The sequence below is a fragment of the Hypanus sabinus genome, chromosome 5 (assembly GCF_030144855.1).
Source record: "Hypanus sabinus isolate sHypSab1 chromosome 5, sHypSab1.hap1, whole genome shotgun sequence".
Taxonomy (NCBI): Eukaryota; Metazoa; Chordata; class Chondrichthyes; order Myliobatiformes; family Dasyatidae; genus Hypanus; species Hypanus sabinus.
In genome coordinates this window covers 161,400,568-161,420,685 of record NC_082710.1, presented here as the reverse complement: position 1 = coordinate 161,420,685, position 20,118 = coordinate 161,400,568, and the positions used below count along the sequence as shown (strand labels likewise).

General features: G+C 43.0%; 1 protein-coding gene across 1 annotated transcript in view; it reads right to left on the bottom strand.

The window, feature by feature from the left end:
- The window catches only part of LOC132394803 (contactin-6-like), a 72,609-nt gene extending 55,224 nt beyond the window's left edge, over positions 1-17,385 (bottom strand). Inside the window, exon 1 of the mRNA XM_059971210.1 lies at positions 17,270-17,385. Within this exon, the coding sequence (XP_059827193.1) occupies positions 17,270-17,318 (49 nt within the window). The 5' untranslated portion in view covers positions 17,319-17,385. The remainder of the gene's footprint in view (positions 1-17,269) is intronic.
- Between the last annotated feature and the right edge of the window lie 2,733 nt (positions 17,386-20,118).

Here is a 20,118-nt window from a genome sequence, read left to right as displayed (position 1 = left end):
ATCAAGACAAAAGACAGCAACCTAGTTATGAGCAAACAGGAAATCCCAAACAGATGGACAGAATATTAAAAAAGAACTTTTTGACCAAAGAGGAGAAAAACTGAACATAAAGAAGAATTTTGAAGGACCTAGCATTCTAAAATCAGAAATTCGAGCAGCCATACATAAATCAAAACATAATAGTACAACTGGTCCAGACAACATCACTGTTGAAATGATACTGGCCTTAGAATATTTTGGAATAGAGAAAATAACAGAAATAGCAAATGGTCATGGGGAGATACCTGATGATTTAAGTAAATCAGTGTTAATCACATTTCCAAAGAAAGAGGGAGCAACGGAATATGAGTTACATCGTACAATAAGCCTGATGAGCCACGTAGCAAAAATTATTCTCAGAGTAATCATGATGAGAGCAAGACGCTGTACAAACCAGAAATCAGTAAAGAACAATGAGGCTTTGTGGAAAACACTGGAACCAGAAATGCAATTTTCATGCTATGAATGATCTGTGAATGAGCCATCCAGGTACAAAAAGACATCTACCTATGTTTCATCGACTATACAAAATCTTTTGAAACTGTCAGAAACCAAGATCTACTGGAAATGCTTCAAGATCTTGACACAGATGGGAAAGATATATGTTTCTTAAGAAACTTATACTGGGACCAGACAGCATCCATCAGAATAGAAGGAGAAGTGAGTGAGTATGTGAATATCATGAGAGGAGTCAGGCAAGGTTGTGTCTTTTCACCTGACTTATTTAACCTAAATAGTGAAAATATCTTGAGAAGTATCAAAGACATCAAAGGACTCATAACTGGAGGCCATAATATAAATAACATCAGATATGCTGATGACATCGTACTAATAACTGACTCAGAAATAAAACTTCAAGAACTACTCACTATAGTGGCAACAGAAAGTAATCGTAGAGGCCTCTCAACCAACACCAAGAAGACAGAAATCACTGTCATCTCCAGAAAGGCAAACATCCTACAATGTGTGATCAAGATCAGAAACACAAGCATCAACAAATTCAGATATCTTGGCAGCCAAATAACAAGGGATGGCAGGTGCAACATATGTCAAATACAGAACAGCAATGGCAAAATAAGCTTTCCAAAAGATGAAGACCATATTAACAGACAGAAAGATAATCATGTACACTAAAAATAGAATACTGCAGTGCTATTTATTCTATCCTGACTTATGGAAGTGAATGCTGGACCATTTCCCCAGCAATGGAAAGGAGACTAGAAGCAGCTGAATTATGTATCTACAGGAGAATGTTAAAAATATCATGGATCACACACACATCAAATGAAGTTCTAAGCAGAGCCCAAGCAGTTAGATCACTCGTACTAATAACAAGAGAAAGACAACTCAGATTCCAAGGACAAATCATGTGAAAAGATGAACTAGAAAAACTCATACTCTCTGGAAAGGTCGAGGGAGACAAACCTAGAGGAAGACCTTGGCTTATGTACATCAAAAGCCTAGCCAGGTGGCTACACATTGAGGAAATGGAAGTCATCCAAAGAACGAAGGATAGATCTATATGGAAAACCTTGGTCAGCAACGTCCACATCAGATACGGTAGAAAGACAGACAGAATGGTCAGTGACTGGAGTACATCACAGAATCGTTTTTGTTTTATAAACCTGCTCAAACTTTCAGGGGTTCTTCCACCAGTCTCCTAGATTTAAATAATAATCTCTCTAAAAGATAGAAGGCAGATCAGCTTTTTTGAACTATGCTCCTAAACTGTGAAATTCAATATCTAAAATTGAAAGGGATGCAGACTTAGCTGACACTCTTAAACACTAACTCAAAACCTGTTTATTTTACCTTCTTTTTAACTGATGTCTTTCATTTTCATGTTTTTCTAAAATTTTATTTTCATATTTATGATATTTATAAATTATGATGTTGTAGCTATTAGTGAAACATGGTTGCAGGAAGGGTGTGATTGGCAACTAAATATTCCTGGATTTAGTTGCTTCAGGTGTGATAGAGTAGGAGGGGCCGGAGGAGGAGGTGTTGCATTGCTTGTCCGAGAAAATCTTATGGCAGTGCTTTGGAAGGATAGATTAGAGAGCTCCTCTAGGGAGGCTATTTGGATGGAATTGAGGAATGGGAAGGGTGTAGTAACACTGATAGGAGTGTAACATAGGCCATCTAATGAGGAGCGTGAGTTGGAAGAGCAAATGTGTAAGGAGATAGCAGATATTTGTAGTAAACACAAGGTGGTGATTGCGGGAGATTTTAATTTTCCACGCGTAGACTGGGAAGCTCATTCTGTAAAAGGGCTGGATGGTTTAGAGTTTGTGAAATGTGTGCAGGATAGTTTATTGCAACAATACATAGAAGTACAGACTAGAGATGGGGCAGTGTTGGATCTCCTGTTAGGGAATGCGATAGGTCAGCTGACAGATGTATGTGTTGGGGAGCACTTCGGGTCCAGTGATCACAATAGCATTAGCTTCAATATAATTATGGTGAAGGACAGGACAGGACCTAGTGTTGAGATTTTTGATTGGAGAAAGGCTAACTTTGAGGAGATGCGAAGGGATTTAGAGAGAGTGAATTGGGTCAAGTTGTTTTATGGGAAGGATGTAATAGAAAAATGGAGGTCATTTAAGGGTGAAATTATGAGGGTACAGAATCTTTATGTTCCTGTTAGGTTGAAAGGAAAGGTTAAAGGTTTGAAAGCACCATGGTTTTCAAGGGATATTAGAAATTTGGTTCGGAAAAAGAGGGATGTCTGCAATAGATATAGGCAGCATGGAGTAAAGGAATGGCTCGAGAAATATAAAGAATGTAAAAGGAATCTTAAGAAAGAGATTAGAAAAGCTAAAAGAAGATTCGAGGTTGGTTTGGCAAATAAGGTGAAAGTAAATCCGAAAGGTTTCTACAGTTATATTAAAAGCAAGAGGATAGTGAGGGATAAAATTGGCCCCTTAGAGAATCAGAGTGGTCAGCTATGTGTGGAGCCGAGGGAGATGGGAGAGATTTTGAACGATTTCTTCTCTTCGGTATTCACTAAGGAGAAGGATATTGAATTGTGTAAGGTGTGGGAAACAAGTAAGGTAGTTATGGAACCTATGACAATTAAATAGGTGGAAGTACTGGCGCTTTTAAGAAATTTAAAAGTGGATAAATCTCCGAGTCCTGACGGGATATTCCCCAGGACCTTGAGGGAAGTTTGTGTAGAAATAGCAGGAGCTCTGACGGAGATCTTTAAGACATCATTAGAAATGAGGATTGTGCCGGAGGATTGACGTATTGCTCATGAGGTTCCATTGTTTAAAAAGGGTTCTAGAAGTAAGCCTAGCAATTATAAACCTGTCAGTTTGACATCAGTGGTGGGTAAATTAATGGAAAGTATTCTTAGAGATAGTATTAATAATTATCTGGATAGATGGGATCTGATTAGGAGTAGCCTGCATGGATTTGTGCGTGGAAGGTCATGTTTGACAAAACTTATTGAATTTTTTGAAGAAGTTACGAGGAATGTTGATGAGGGTAAGGCAGTGGATGTAGTCTATATGGACTTCAGCAAAGCCTTTGACAAAGTTCCACATGGAAGGTTAGTTAAGAAGGTTCAGTCGTTAGGTATTATTGCTGGAGTAATAAAATGGATTCAACAGTGGCTAGATGGGAGATGTCAGAGAGTAGTGGTGGATAATTGCTTATCGGGATGGAGGCCGGTGACTAGCGAGGTGCCTCAGGGATCTGTTTTGGGCCCAATGTTGTTTGTAATATACATAAATGATCTGGATGATGGGGTGGTAAATTGGATTAGTAAATTGCCAATGATACTAAGGTAGGAGGTGTTGTGGATAATGAGGTGGGTTTTCAAAGCTTGCAGGGAGATTTATGCTGGTTAGAAGAATGGGCTGAACGTTGGCAGATGGAGTTTAATGCTGAGAAGTGTGAGGTTCTACATTTTGGCAGGAATAATCCAAATAGAACATACAGGGTAAATGGTAGGGCATTGAGGAATGCAGAGGAACAGAGAGATCTAGGAATAACAGTGCATAGTTCCATGAAGGTGGAGTCTCATGTAGATAGGGTGGTGAAGAAGGCTTTTGGAACGCTGGCCTTTATAAATCAAAGCATTGAGTACAGAAGTTGGAATGTAATGTTAAAATTGTACAAGGCATTGGTAAGGCCAAATTTAGAATATTGTGTGCAGTTCTGGTCACTGAATTATTGGAAAGATATCAATAAATTAGAGAGAGTGCAGAGACGATTTACTAGGATGTTACCTGGGTTTGAGCACTTAAGTTACAGAGAAAGGTTGAACAAGTTAGGTCTCTATTCATTGGAGCATAGAGGGTTGAGGGGGGATTTGATCGAGGTATTTAAAATTTTGAGAGGGATAGATAGAGTTGACATGAATAGGCTGTTTCCATTGAGAGTAGGGGAGATTCAAATGAGAGGACATGATTTGAGAGTTAGGGGGCAGAAGTTTAAGGGAAACTTTACTCAGAGAGTGATAGCTGTGTGGAATGAGCTTCCTGTAGAAGTAGTAGAGGCCAGTTCAGTTGTGTCATTTAAGGTAAAATTGGATAGGTATATGGACAGGAAAGGAGTGGAGGGTTATGGGCTGAGTGCGGGTAGGTGGAACTAGGTGAGATTAAGAGTTCCGCACGGAGTAGGAGGGCCGAGATGGCCTGTTTCCGTGCTGTGATTGTTATATGGTTGTTATATGGTTATTTGTACTTTTATCCCACTGTAAAGCATTTTGTACTACATAATCACTTTGAAAGGTGATCTATAAAGTTATATTATTATAATTGAGTGGTCCTTCCCTGTCTCTAGCTGTCCTTCTACTAGTGATGCATACCCTGGGACGTCAAACCCCAAAACACAAGAGACAGGCAGACTTCACTGCTCCATAATCCCGTGGCTCTGACATTAAGCCCGGACAACTGGGGACAGTATCAGGGACACCAACCTCTGACTCTGACACAGCCCAGATTTCAGAAGGACGAGGTTCTCCACCAGATGTTTCTGCACCTCCCCACGTCGTCAGAGACATCGGACTGTCGAGGACATTCCCATTGTGGCCCACAGCTCTGACATGATTTGGGGACCGCGGTTGGAAGGAACCCAGCGACCCAGGTGTTAATGAACTCCAGAGCCATGTCTGCGGCTGTCGTCGACACTGGAGGGACAACCTCTGGCCGCCTGGTGGGTCGGTCCACCATGGTAAGGAGATGTGTGAAACCGCGGAGGTGGGGAGAGGACCAACCAGTTCCACATTGACTTGGTCAAACCATCGGTCAGCGACCTCGAAAGGTCCCGATGGTGCCCGAACGTGACACAACACAGACAGGACTCCAGACTCGTACTAAGGCCATGCCACACAATTTGTAAAGCAGCAATTTCTATGAAGCCCCGGACCTGCAGCAACACGCCCCGACCCACCAAACCAGCCGCGAGGCGCCGACTGACCGACAGCGCCCTGGAGCATGCGCACTGGCAATTTCCCGGCGGGGCCGGTTTTCGTTCAGGAGCCATTTTGGCCCCAGGTGGCGTTGAGCCGGGAATGCCTCTGCTGTGAGTCCGTGAACCGCGTCCGCGACTCTGCTCCCCGAGTCCGTGTGAACCGTGTCCGCGTCTCCGTTCCAGAGTCCGTGTGAACCGTGTCCGCGTCTCCGTTCCCGAGTCCGTGTGAACCGTGTCCGCGTCTCCGTTCCCGAGTCCGTGTGAACCGTGTCCCCGTCTCTGTTCCCGAGTCCGTGTGAACCGTGTCCCCGTCTCTGTTCCCGAGTCCGTGTGAACCGTGTCCGCGTCTCCGTTCCCGAGTCCGTGTGAACCGTGTCCCCGTCTCTGTTCCCGAGTCCGTGTGAACGTGTCCCCTTTCCCGAGTCCTTGTGAACCGTGTCCGCGTCTCCGTTCCCGAGTGCGTGTGAACCCTGTCCGTGTCTCCGTTCCCGAGTCCGTGTGAACCGCGTCCGCGACTCTGCTCCCGAGTCCGTGTGAACCGTGTCCACGTCTCTGCTCCCGAGTCCGTGTGAACCGTGTCCGCGTCTCTGTTCCTGAGTCCGTGTGAACCGCGTCCCCTTTCCCGAGTCCGTGTGAACCGCGTCCCCTTTCCCGAGTCCGTGTGAACCGCGTCCCCTTTCCCGAGTCCGTGTGAACCGTGTCCTCGTCTCCGTTCCCGAGTCCGTGTGAACCGCGTCTGCGACTCTGCTCCCGATTCCGTGTGAACCGTGTCCACATCTCCTTTCCCGAGTCCGTGTGAACCGTGTCCATGTCTCCGTTCCCCGAGTCCGTGTGAACCGTGTCCGCGTCAACGTTCCCAAGTCCGTGTGAACCGTGTCCGCGTCTCCGTTCCCAAGTCCGTGTGAACCGTGTCCGCGTCTCCGTTCCCCGAGTCCGTGTGAACCGTGTCCACATCTCCGTTCCCAGAGTCCGTGTGAACCGTGTCCACGTCTCCGTTCCCGAGTCCGTGTGAACTGTGTCCGCGTCTCCGTTCCCGAGTCGGTGTGAACCGTGTCCACATCTCCGTTCCCGAGTCCGTGTGAACCGTGTCCACGTCTCCGTTGCCAGAGTCCGTGTGAACTGTGTGCACGTCTCCGTTCCCGAGTCCGTGTGAACCGTGAACCGTGTCCGCGTCTCTGTTCCCGAGTCCGTGTGAACCGTGTCCGCGTCTCCGTTCCCGAGTCCGTGTGAACCGTGTCCGCGTCTCCTTTCCCGAGTCCGTGTGAACCGTGTCCGCGTCTCCTTTCCCGAGTCTGTATGAACCGTGTCCGCGTCTCTGTTCCCAAGTCCGTGTGTACCCTGAACCGTATCCGCGTGAATCATACCCACACCCCAGACCCTCGCCTTTCATGTTAAACACAACAAGTGCAAAACGGAGAAGGAGTGACAATATGACCGAGTGGGAGCCGAAAATCCCAGTCTATTGAGGGATCCCTCCAGAGTCTGAGGTGTCCTGGCGTGGTGGAGGTACCTCTCTTCCAAAGGAGGTGTAATGTGTTACTTACCTCCACTATCCTGCAGGACGCAGGTCACCCCTTGGGCAAGGAGTAGCACGTACTTAGCGTCCCCCACCCCCCAACCCAACCAGGCTCACTGCTCACGGTAGCAGGTGGCGGATGGTCCTGTGAGCAGATGGTACATATCACAGGTCCTGCTTATGCGACCACAAACACCAGACAGATCAACTCTGAAGTGTATTGATAATGGCTGGGGTCACCCATCTTGTAAAGACACTGCCCAGCATTCTGTAGAAGAATTTGCCAAGTGTAATCATCATGGTCAGGTAGATTATGATTTACAACTTCACACAACATAATGATGATGATAATCCAAAATTATGACAGGTATAGATGAGGTTAATGTAAGCTAGCTTTTTCCAGAAAGTTTGGGTGAGACGAGATCTTAGATTGGGTGTTGTGTAATTACCCAGGTTTTATTAGGGAGCTTAATGTAATAGAACCTTAGGAGACAGCAATAGCTCACATGTATCAGTATTGCAATGGAATAAAAGGAATTACAGAGACATGAGAGAGGAGCTTGCCCAGTTTGATTGGGCGACGATACAGGCGGGGATGATGGCAGAGCAGAGATGGCTTAAGTCTCTGGGAATATCCCACAGAGGGAAGATTTCTCAAATAGCAGTGGTAGAGCAACCATGGCTGACAAGGGACGTTCAGGACTGCATAAGAACCAAATAAAGGGCATATAAGGTAGCAAAAATAAGCAAAAAGTTGGATGATTGGGAAACTTTGAAAATCCAATGAGGCAACTAAAAAGCTATAAGGGAAAAGATGGAATACAAAGGCAGACTAGCCAATAATATAAAGCAGGATACCAATTTTTTTTCGGTTATATAAAGAATAAAAAGGAGATGAGAGTTTATATTGGACCACTGGAAAATCATGCTGGAGAGGTAGTATGGTTGACAAAGAAATGGCAGATGAACTTAATGCATAATTTGCATCTGACTTCACTGTGAAAGACACTAGCAGTGTCCTAGAGGTCCGTGAGTGTCACTGCTATTACAAAGGAAAAAAATAATTGAATTGAATTTACTTTATTTCTTACATCCTTCACATACATGAGGAGTAAAAATGTTTACGTTACGTCTTCATCTAAATGTGCAATGTGCAATCATAGTAATTTATAATAAATAGAACAGTCAGTGTAACATAGAATACACTCAGATCAGTGTGAGTTCATCAGTCTGATGCCTGGTGGAAGAAGTTGTCCTGGATCCTGTTGATCCTAGTTTATATGTTGTTGTGCTGCTTCCCAGATGGTAGCAGCTGGAATGGATTGTGGTTGGGATGGCTTGGGTCCCAGTAATCCTACAGGCCCATTTTACACACTTGTCCTTGTAAATGTCCTGAATCATGGGAAGTTCACAACTACAGATGCTCTGGGCTGTCCGCACTATTCTCTGCAGAGTCCTACGATTAAGGGAGATACAGTTCCCATAGCAGGCAGTGATGCAGCCAGTCAGGATGCTCTCAGTTGTGCCCCTATAGAAAGTTTTTAGTATTTGGGGGCCATACCAAACTTCCTCAACCATCTGAGGTGAAAAAGGCGCCATTTTCACCACACAGCTGATGTGCTAAGAGGACTTAATATGGATAAGTCACCTTGACCAGATGGACTACATCCCAGAGCCCTGAGAGTGGTTGCTGAAGAGATAACAGATGCATCAGTCATGATCTTTCAAGAATCCGATTATCTGACATGGTCCTGGAGGGCTAGGAGATTGCAAATGTCGCTGCACTCTTTTACAAGGGAGGAAGGCAAAAGAAAGGATATTATAGGTCCATTAGCCTAACCTCAGTGGTTTGGAAAGTGTTGTTATTAGGGATAAAGTTTCACATTGTTAATGATTTAAATAATGAAATTGATGGCTTTGTGGCAAAGCTTGCGGATGATACAAAGATAGGTGGAGGGGTAGGTAGTGCTGAGGAAACAATGCAATTGCAGCAGGCTTAGACAAACTGGAAGAAAAGTGGCAGATGAAGTATAGTGTTGGGAAATGTATGATAATATATTTTGGTAAAAGGAATAATTGTGTGGACTATTATCTAAATGGGGAGAATGTTCAAATATCAGACGTGCAGAGGGAGACCTTGTGCAAGTCTCCTAGAAGGTTAAATTACAGGTTAAGACTGTGGTAAAGAAGGCAAATGCAATGTTTGCATTTATTTTAAGGGGAATAGAAAAGAAAGCAAGGAGATAAAACACTAGTCTGGCCAAAATTGGAGTATTCTCATCAGTTTTGGGCCACACGTCTCAAAAAAGGATGTGTTGTCATTGGAGATAGTCCAGAGAAAGTACACAAAGATAACTCTGGGAATGAAGGTGTTAACAAGTGAAGAGCATTTGGCAGCTTTGGGCCTGAACTCACTGGAATTTAGAAGAATGATGGGATCTCATTGAAACCTATCAAATGTTGAAAGGACTAGATAGGGTGGACGTGGAGAGGATGTTTCCTATGGTGGGGGTATCTAGAATTAGAGCCCACAGCCTCAAAATTGAGGTGCAACCTTTTAGAACAGAGGTAAGGAGGAATTTTTTTAGCCACGAGTAGTAAATCTGTGGATACTCTGCCACAGTCTGCAATGCAGGCTGTCCATGGGTATATTTAAGGTGGCAGTTGATAGTTTCCTGATTGGTCAGGGCATCAAAGGATATGGCGAGAAGGCAGGTGTATGGAGTTGAGTGGGATCTGGGATCAGCCATGATGAATAGCAGATGAAAATTGATGGGCTGAATGGTCTAATTCTGCTCCTATATCTTATGGTCTTTTTGTCTTATCGGGTTGATATGTTAAGACTGAAAGGTGAACTATTTAAGGGGAGCTTTTCTACTGAGAGGTTAGGGTGAGTGAATGAACTGTCAGTGGAAGTGGTAGATGTGGGTTTGATGCAATATTTACTGGAAGTTTGGATAAGCACATGGTCAATGGAGTATGAAAGGCTAAGGTTCATGCAAGAGTGAGTAAAACTAGGCAGAATAACAATACAGCACAGACTAGATGGGTTGAAGGACCTGTTTCTGTGCTATAGTACTCTATCACTCTGAACTATCACCCAATTAAACTGATAAAGTCCTATGAATCAGCCAATGATCCATGAGTTTAAACAAAGGATAATGAAGACAGTGGGGCAGCAGTTAGCGCTGTACCTCATTTGAGGGACCTGAGATTGATACGAATCATTGATGCTGTCCATGTGGAGTCTGTACATTCTTTCTGTGATCGTGTAGGTTTCCCTGGGTGTTTTGATTTCCTCCCATATTGTAGATAATTGACTCTGTAAATAGACCCTAGTGCAGGTAATTAGCAACAGGTTCAAATGGGAGTTGATGGAGTATGTGAGAGGATTTAAGTTATGGGGAAAATGTGTCATAGTATGGAAATGATGGAATTGCTTTATCATGAACCTGATGGACTAAATGGCCCCCTTCATAGTTGAAATGTTCGGCAGAAGAGGGAGCTTAAACCTTTATAGGATTCCTGGGTGACGGGGTTGGTGTTCACTCACTCACAATCTGCAACCCCCTCACAGGCACCAGTTTTATACCAAAGATCCAGACCAGTTGGGATTCTGGAACCTGTGGCTAAGTAGGCAACACATTCAGCTCTTGGTCAGAGTGTTGGGGGTTCGAGTCCCACTCCAGATATTTGAGCAGGAAGCCCAGTGTGAGTGGCTCTGTCCAACCTTTCAAGTGGCTGATTAACAAGAAAATGGGAGGAGTAGGCCACTCGGCCCTGAAACCTGACCCTGGTGTCAAATATGATTACAGATGATGTGTCTCGGATCTCTTCTTTGACAGTTTTGCAGAGTGCTAAATTCTCTCATTTTTCAAAAATTATTTACTGCATTTTTGAATGCCCCAGTGATCCAGTCCCCACTCATCTCTTTATTAATCACAGTGGGAAATTTCATCATCGTGAACATTCACAAACCCTGCTGATGAAGTACTGAGACAAGAAGATAGGAGTAAGATTCAAGCACCAGGCCACACAAGCCTGCAACAATATTCAATATTGTCATAGCTGGTCTATGCTGGCCCTTATTCCCCTCAATTCCTCACACTTTCAAATATTTATGTATCTCCATTCTCTATTCTCTCAGTTTGTTAATCAACTTTTTCCTCCCAAATCTCACATATTCTACCATTTGTTCAAACAAATAGGAACCACCAACCCACTTGCATTGGCAATTTTAACAGCCAGCATCATATATTGTACAGGCAAAAAGAGTGATAAACACTTGAAGGACTGAGAATTGGCTTTTGTTTTCAATCCCTAATAATCACTTTCTTCCTTGCTTGGTTATAGGAGCACTACTACTACCCTTTATCAGGATTGGCAGCAATAAAGGATGACTTCACACTACGCTGAAAATTCTGCAAGCATTTCCCTATTCACAGTGCCTCCGCCAGCAATTAACTAATGGAGTAACTAACTGCCTATAATCACCTCTGGCCTGAAAACAATTGGGTCTTCATGTAATATTGCTCGACCCATGAAGACAGCAGCTACTGAAACTATTCTGCTCCTCTTCTTCCGCCCCACTGGTCTCCACATCCTTCACAATTCCCACAAGCTCCAGCAAAATCCCATCAGGCACATCCTCCTTTCCTCCTTTCAGCAGTTCAGAAATATCAGTCCCTTTCTGACTCCTTGGTTTATCTCTGTCCACACTAACCATTTCAAGAATAAAATACTGCAGAGTCTGGAAATCTTTAAAAATTGCTTGAAATAGTCAATCTTCAAACTGAAACTTTCTCATCTTGGGGATGTTGCCTGACTTGCTGAATATTTCAAGCATTTTCTGCTTTTTTATCTCACCAACCACTTGCCATCTTGTGGCATTTTCTTCTGCACCCTCAGGGTATATTTTCTCCACTTCCATCCCCATCATTCAGAGGCACAAGCAGTCTTTCAGGTGATCAGTGATTCACTTGCACCTCCCCCAGTCGAGTTACTGCATTCAGTGCTCGACACTGGGCAAATCAAAAGCACATTGTGTGATCCCTTTAGGATCCCCAGTGTTGAATCCACAGAGAGCAGCCATTCTCCATTGCCTGCCACTTCAGTACTTCATCCACTTTGACCTCAATGTTTATAGCCTCTGCCCTGTTACAATGAGTGCAGTGTTACACAGTGCAACCTTCCAGATTCAATATTGAATTCCCCAACTTTTGGTAACTTGTTCCTGGCTGTATCAGAACTGGCCACTTCTACCAGTCATCCATCTATGATTTGGCTCTGTTTTTCTCTCCATTGGAACAGCCTGGTTGGGTGGTCATGATATGCCTTAGACCTGTGATTAGTGACACATGATACAGACAGAGAGGCATAATCTGCCTTAACTGTCACATTACCCTACTTGGTCTCATATATTACCAACGTTCTCTGTTTTTATACTTTTCCAAGTGGTTCACATCCTTTGTCACAAATTCCAACATTTTCATTCTACTGTTGTCAACACCTCTATCATTTCCTGCTTTCTATCTCCCTCCTTTCTTAGTGTGTTCACATTTGCCACCCTCCAATCCACAGGAGCCATCCAGAATTCATGGAAGTCTGGAAAACCAGAAACACAATCCACCTTTTTTATAGTTACCTTTTTCAAACTATTGAATTTAGGTCATCAAGTCTTAGGATTTATTACCTTTCAATCCCATTAGTTTTGTAAGTACCAGTTCTTTACTGTGACTGCTATTTCTACATTTCCAGTCTGTTTTTATTTATTAATACAAATTCCATTCAGTTATTCACTCCCTTAGCTCTTGTAATCTCTGTGAGGTTTGACAGAAATGCTTTAAGCTCATAAGCAATCTTGTTTATATTCCAAAAATTCATCCTCCAAACTGGCCCATCTCCAGACTTTGCCGATCTAAAGCTAATACTATTTGCCTGTGTTTGGCCCATTAACCTTAAACTTCTAACATTGTGAACCAAAAAGCTGATCCAGGCTTCCTCACAGATGGAGTACAAAACTCCCAAGGCTTCTGGCCTACAGCATTCTTTATAATTGATACATGTTACCAATACCCAAAGGGTTTGTTTATTTGTTTATTTACTTACTTATTTATTAAGATACAGCGTGGAATTGGCCCTTCGAGACACGCCACCCAGCAATCCTCTAATTTAATCTTAGTCTAAACATGGAACAATTTACAACGACCAATTAAGCTAACAACCAGCACATCTTTGGACTGTGGGAAGAAACTGGTGGCCCCAGAAGAAACCCACAGTCATGGGTAGAACATACAAACTCCCTACAGGCAGTGGCAGGAATTGAACCTGGGTTGCCTGTACTGTAAAACGTTGTGCTAACCACTACACTACCATGCCGCCCCAAGCTATATGTCATTTCATCTTCAGCCTTTGGTAGAATTGATGCATATTATTATCACTAATTTTATTTTCCCATTCTATATCGAAAGACTCAATTTCACTGTAACAACACTTGAACAGGTACTGTGCCTCTAGTTTCAGAATAACAGGCATTAGGTTAACTCCTGATAGGAAGTGCTTATCCTATCACCGTTGGCTAAATACTGTATATTGCATCGAGATTCTAAACATGTGAGATTCTGCAGATGCTGGAAGTCCTGATCAATACACATAAAATGATAGAGGAACTCAGCAATTCAGGCAGCATCTCTGGAGAGGAATGAACTATCGACATTTTAGGCTGAGAACTCCAATCGGGGATGAAAAGGAAGGAGGAAAAATCCAGAAGAAGAAGACGGGGGAAGGGAAAGCATACAAGCTAACAGGTGATATGTGAAGGCAAGTGATGGGGAAGCGAGGTGGGTGGAGGAGGCAGGATGAAATGAGAAGATGGGAGGTGACAGGTGGAAATGGTAAAGGGCTGAAGAAGAAGGAATTTGACAGGAGAGGAGAGTGGATCAGGGGAGAAAGGGAAGGAGGAGGGGTGCCAGAGGGAGGCTGTTGGTGAAGAGAAGGGGCCGGAATGATGAATGGAAGAGAAAGAAGGTGGCAGGAGGAAAAATTAACAGATATTATAGGAATCGATACTTATGCCCCCATGTTGGATGCTGCCTAGATGAAATACGATGACCTAAGAGTGGCTTCATAATGGCAGTAGAGGAGGCCTTGAACTGACATTTCAGAATGATAATGGCGAGTGAAATTAAATGCTTGACCACCCAGAATTCCTACAAGTTGTGGACAGAACTTATATATTCCTTGCAGGTAGAAGAATTAGGCATTTCAAGAAAAATGTTAAGATGTTTCCTCTAGTGACAGAATATCAAATGGAGTGACACTGACTTAAAACTGAGGTACACAGAAATTTCTTCTCAGAGAAGGTAGACACTCTCTGGAATACTCGACCCCAGAGGGTAATGGAGACTCTGCCTTTTAAAGAGGAAACAGATCATTTTCTGAATGATCAGGGAATTGAAGAATCTACGAAAATGTCAGATCAAGCCAGAGGCCTATCAGCCATGGTCAGGTAAATGACAGAAAGTTTCACGGGCTGGATGGCCAACTACAGTTCCTGTTTTTTTTTCCCTGTCCTTGACAGCTCCTGTTTTCTCATGTCCTTATCAATGCTTTCTGCCATTTGCTGTTTCATACCTTTACCCACACTCTGAGCTCCCACCCACTCGATCGTTGACTGTACATGTATCTCTGTGCATGGCTGCAATAAAAAATTTACTTGCAATAGCACCACAAGTACATAATATAAGCAGTATTCACAAGGAGAAAATATATTAAACATATACATCATTTTTACAAGAAAGAACACAATTAGAACAAACAAACATGAAAATTATTTAAAAAATTAAAGTCAGCCCCAAAACCTGTTCATTAATACTGAGGGTTTGTTGTTTTGCTCGGGGGGTGGGGTGTTGGGTTTGCAAGGTCACAAAGTATGCTGTACATTCATTAACTGATAGAGTAAGGAGGGTAATTACAGGTTAAAGTTTAAATTTCAAAGTAAAATTATTTTAAACATTTGTGCCTTACGGTTCATTTCCATGCAGGCATTCACAGTAGAATAAAGAAATACAACAGAATTAATGAAAATCTACACACAAACCAACACTGGCAAGCAACCAACATGCAAAAGGAGACAAGTGGTGCAAATTCAGTCAATCAATTAATTGGTGAATTGATCAACAGATAAATAAACGATTCAAGTAATCAATTAATCTGAGCTGAATCCTTCAGGAAACTGCTATGGATGGTCCCAAGCTTGGCCTGGGAATGGAGGGACTTGGCATGGGGCCAGCAGCCCCATCCCATAAAAAAACTCAGAGCTATAGAAACTGCAACAAAAGCTTCAAAGACCTCACCCCTGTGAGAGAAAAAATCTTTGCCATGAGGACAAATGATAGGCTGCATCTGGGGATTGCTTGAAAGACTGGCCTAGGACGGAGGACTTTGGTAAGCTGCTGTTGGTGATCTACCCCCCAGTAGGGGTGATGGGCTTAAGCCAAGCAGCTAAGACTCTTTCAGGAGATAACAAAATTGCTAGCATGTTTAAAAGGTTCAAAAGTACATTTTTTTAAAGAGAGATCATAGGCGGCACATTTCAGCAATAGCAGTTCAGAAGTAGAAATATAGTTTTGTGAGTTGCCAGCAAAACTTCACCATAAGGATAAAGGATGGAGCATGTACCAAGGAGAAGATGAGAAGGACAGCAAGATCAGTGTGGAGTGGGCTAATATGCCAGTGCATTTTCAGATAAAGTAAAAAGTGGTATTGGGTCTCTTGAAGAACATTAAGTTTGATAAGTCCCCATGGTTTGATGTGATGTACCCATAACCTGGAGTCAGGCTACATCTCTGGAGGGAAATAGACAGTGGACATTTCAGGTTGAGACCCTTCATTAGGAGTGGAACGAAAGTGGGCAGAGTGCAGCTTTAAAATGTGGAATGGGAGGGGTGGAACAAAATCTGGTAGGTGAGAGTAGATCCAGGTATGGGGGGAGTGATCAGCAGGTGAAGGAGGATGAAAAGTGGGAATGAAGTAAGAGGCAGGGAGGTGATAGGACGAATCAAGCAAAGGATGAAGAATCTGATTGGACAGGGCAGAATCAATGGAAGGAGGTGAGGAGGGAAGTGAGATGGAGGAATGTGTGGGTGATAGACAGATGGAGAGGGTGGGAAGGAAAATGAGAGAGTATGATGGGACTGGTGGGTGAGGTGGAGGGACAGTGAGTAGTTGCCACATGCTAGAAAAATCAATGTTCATGCAATCAGGCTGGAGACTACCAAGTCATAATAACATTCAATACAGTTGGATCTAAACAAAATCCAGATGTGGGCAGATAAATGGCAGATGAAAATTAGTGTAAATAGATGTAAAATATTACACATGGGGAAGGGAAACGTTAGATATAAATATGCAATGGGGGGTGTTGAGTTAGAAAGTGCGCTGTATGAGAGGATTTGGGCATCCTGGTAGACTCATCACTATCCACATCTAGACAGTACACAGAAGTGATTAGGAAGGCTTACAGAACGTTGGCCTATATAATGCGCTTAGTGGAGTTCAAGTCTACAGACATTCTCCTTTAGCTGTATAATGTGCTTATGAGGCCACGCCTTGGGAACAGTGTACAATTTTCGTCTCCATATACTGTGAGGAATGTGAAGACACAGGAGAGAGTTTATAGATGGGCAACAAGACTCGTTTCAGATCTGCAGGGTATGAGCTATGAAGAAAGATTGAGGGAACTAAATCATTTTAGCCCAAGATGACATAGAATGAGAGAAGACATCATAGAAGTGTTCAAAATCATTCAGGATGTAAGTAAGGTGGATGCCAGCTGCTACTTTAAAATTAATACATCAGTGAGGACCAGGTGGAGACTGGTTACAGGAAGATTTCAGACAAACATCAGGAAGCATTTTTTTATAGAGCGAGTTGTAGACACATGGAGTTGTGTAGTTGACAGTAGTGCCTTAGAGACTTTCAAACCTAAACCTGATGGTTAAGCACACAGTGTGAATAGGAATTTGTCATGTGGGCCGAATGGCCTGTTCTTGTGAAAAACTTTCCAATGCTGTAATAATAAGAGGTGCTGTACCTCTGATCTGTGTCTAGCCTCCACATGACAGTACCGGAGGAGGCTGCCTGGATAGTCTGTTGAGGAGATGATGGGCGGGTGCCATTTTGTCCCAGGGTGGGGCTGTGGTTTTAAGTGCTGGAGTAGGGATGTCCCACCTGGATGTCTGTGTAAACCATTCCTGTTTCCTGACTGAGTATCTGTGTAAGATATCTCCTTACCTTTCGTGTTAAACACTCCCAGAGTGAAGAGAAGAGCGAGCAGCAACATGTCCGAGCACCGAGCAGGAGTCAAATTTCCAGTCAATTCAGAGAAGTTTCCAGAGTCTCACATTCCTTGACTTTGGACTCTGAGCACTGAGACTGAGGGATGTGTGGAGAGTAAAACTAACAGCAGTCACCATCCATGAACCTTGAACATTGAACCAGGGAGTGGTTCAGCTACCTGTGAAAATGGAAGGAAGGTAGACTCTCAAACAAGAGAAAATTTGCAGTTTAAACCAAAGACACAAAATGCTGGGGGAACTCAGCAGGGCTGGCAGCATCTATGGAAAAGAATAAAGACAAGATTTCTGGTTGAGACCCTTCACCAGGACTGGAAAAACAAAGCTGAGTAGATTAAAAAGGTGGGGGGAGGAGAGGGAGAAACACAAGATAATAGGTGAAACCAGAAGTGGGAGGGGTGAAGAGCTGGGAAGTTGATTGGTGAAAGAGATAGAGGGCTGGAGAAGGGGGAAATCTAATAGGAGTGTACAGGAGACCATGGAAGAAATAAAGGGGAGAGGGGCATCAGAGGGAGGCGATGGGCAGACATGGAGATAAGGTGAGAGAGGGAAAAGGGGATGGGGAATGGTGAAGGGCAAGGAGGGCCATTATCAGAAGATTGAGAAGTCGATGTTCATGCCATGAAGTTGCAGGCTATCCATACAGAACATAAGGAGTTGTTCCTCCAACCTGAGTGTGGCCTCATTGTGACAGTAGAGGAGGCCATGGATTGACATACCTGAATGTGAATGGGGAATTAAAATGGGTGGCCACTGGAAGATCCCACGTCTGCTGGCAGACGGAGCATAGCTGCTCGGTGAAGCTATCTCCCAATCTATGTCAGGTCTCGTCGATATACAGGAGACTCGGTCTGATCATGGAAGTGAACAATGCATTGAGAAACAAGGGTAGGTTATGCCATTTGTATCTGCTGTGTCAGCCCACAAGGTCATAGCTGATGTTCTGATCATTGTCACATGAAACTGGTAAATTAGTTTATTATTGTCACAAATAAAGTGAAGAACTTGTTACATATAATGTTCATACAATAAAAAAGTAATGGTTTCTAGAGTAATTGTGATAAACATAGGGAAAAAAAGAGAATTCTTTATCATTGGGATGTAGAAACGTCCAAATTTCTAAAATTCCCATGTCAAGAAGAAATTAATAAAAGCAGGAGAATTATTTGGAGGTACCTGATTGGGCACAGACCTATCCAACATAGGACTCAAACAACAATTAAAATCTCTGTCCATTACTAACCTATATTCATTTAAATTGGGAAGTGATATACATTTGTTAATAGATGCCTGAATAATTCAGGATAGTCTGTATTAGGTGCATAAACATTAGCCAAAACTACTTTTTGGTTATAAAGTAAACCAGTAATTAATAGAAATCTACCATATGGATCTGAAATTAAGTCATAATCAACGAATGAGATGGAAGGGTCTACAAAAATATGGTTGACCTACAAACGTTTGTATTTATTCATTAATTAATTCAATTATCAATGTCTTCCATTTTGTGAGGTTTATCAAATGCCTTCTATTAGTCCAGATGCACAATCTGATCTTTCATGAACTATTATATTGGACTAAAGCACGTAGTTGTCCCAGAAAAAAAAAACAGCCTACAATGTACTGACTGAGATACCAAGTTTAGCATTTTCATGTAAATAAATAATATCTTTGCACGTACCTTTAAATACAATCCAGCAAATGAAGGTAATGAGAATGCAGACAAGGGACACAATGTTACAGATATTCAGGCACCACCCCCACCGTTTGTCTCCTAGATTCCATGTGGGAAAATGAACAACATTAAAGCTGTATGGAAACTGAAATAACGATCGACACAAATGATTCAACACAGAATTAACACACAAAGTGTTGCAGGTTATGGAAATGGACCTGATTTGGTCAGGTTGGTATCAAGCCTTCTCAATATGATGCAACCCAACCATCTCACAAATGGGTCAGACGTAAGAGTGCAGGAATGAAGAAGCTAAGGAGAGCTCAATGACACAGGCAGGCATGGAGACACTGGGAGAGACTAAAACTAGCTTGTTGTTGCTTCCAGAAACATTTGATAACCTGGGGTTTTCCCAATCTGCAGTCCAGTCTGATGTGCATGCCACTACACTGATGTTTCTTCATGGGCACATCCAGCAAATGAAGTAAGAACCCATTGTCAATGATCAATTGTTATTGTCTTGACAAAAACCAATCCCGGCCTTGGGAGTGAAACTACATTGTTTGGCTGTGTATACTATTCAGAAGCTGAATATCACTACATTGGGATGCTCACCAGCATGAGCCAGCTTTGTGATTCGAAGTGAAACTTATATATACGAGGAGCAGGCTAAAATGGTTTGGCATTTAAAAGTACACAGAGAGGGTTCACAGGATGTCCATTGGTAACTGGTGAACGAAATCCAAAAAATCAATCACTACCAGATCAAAGAGACATCTCTCTAGGAAAGGAATAAACAGTTAACATTTCTGGCTGAGACTGGAAAAAGAGATGAGAAAACAATGTGAAACACCCTGGTTTCCTTGGTTGCATAAGGCAAGTGAAGACAAGCTTCTGCCCCACCAAACATGTGAGATTGAGGCACGCTTGATCCCACCTCAAACCTCGGTTTTTGTGGAGGCTGTGTCAGTTGCTACCCTGTTATAAATTAATGCCACAAAATAACAGACAGTACACTGCATGCAATTTAAGGAATTATATTTATCAATCTTGACCGAAGATTAACAAAAACAAAAGGGTGCACAGTCAAATGTGCACAAGTTGGAGCTCAT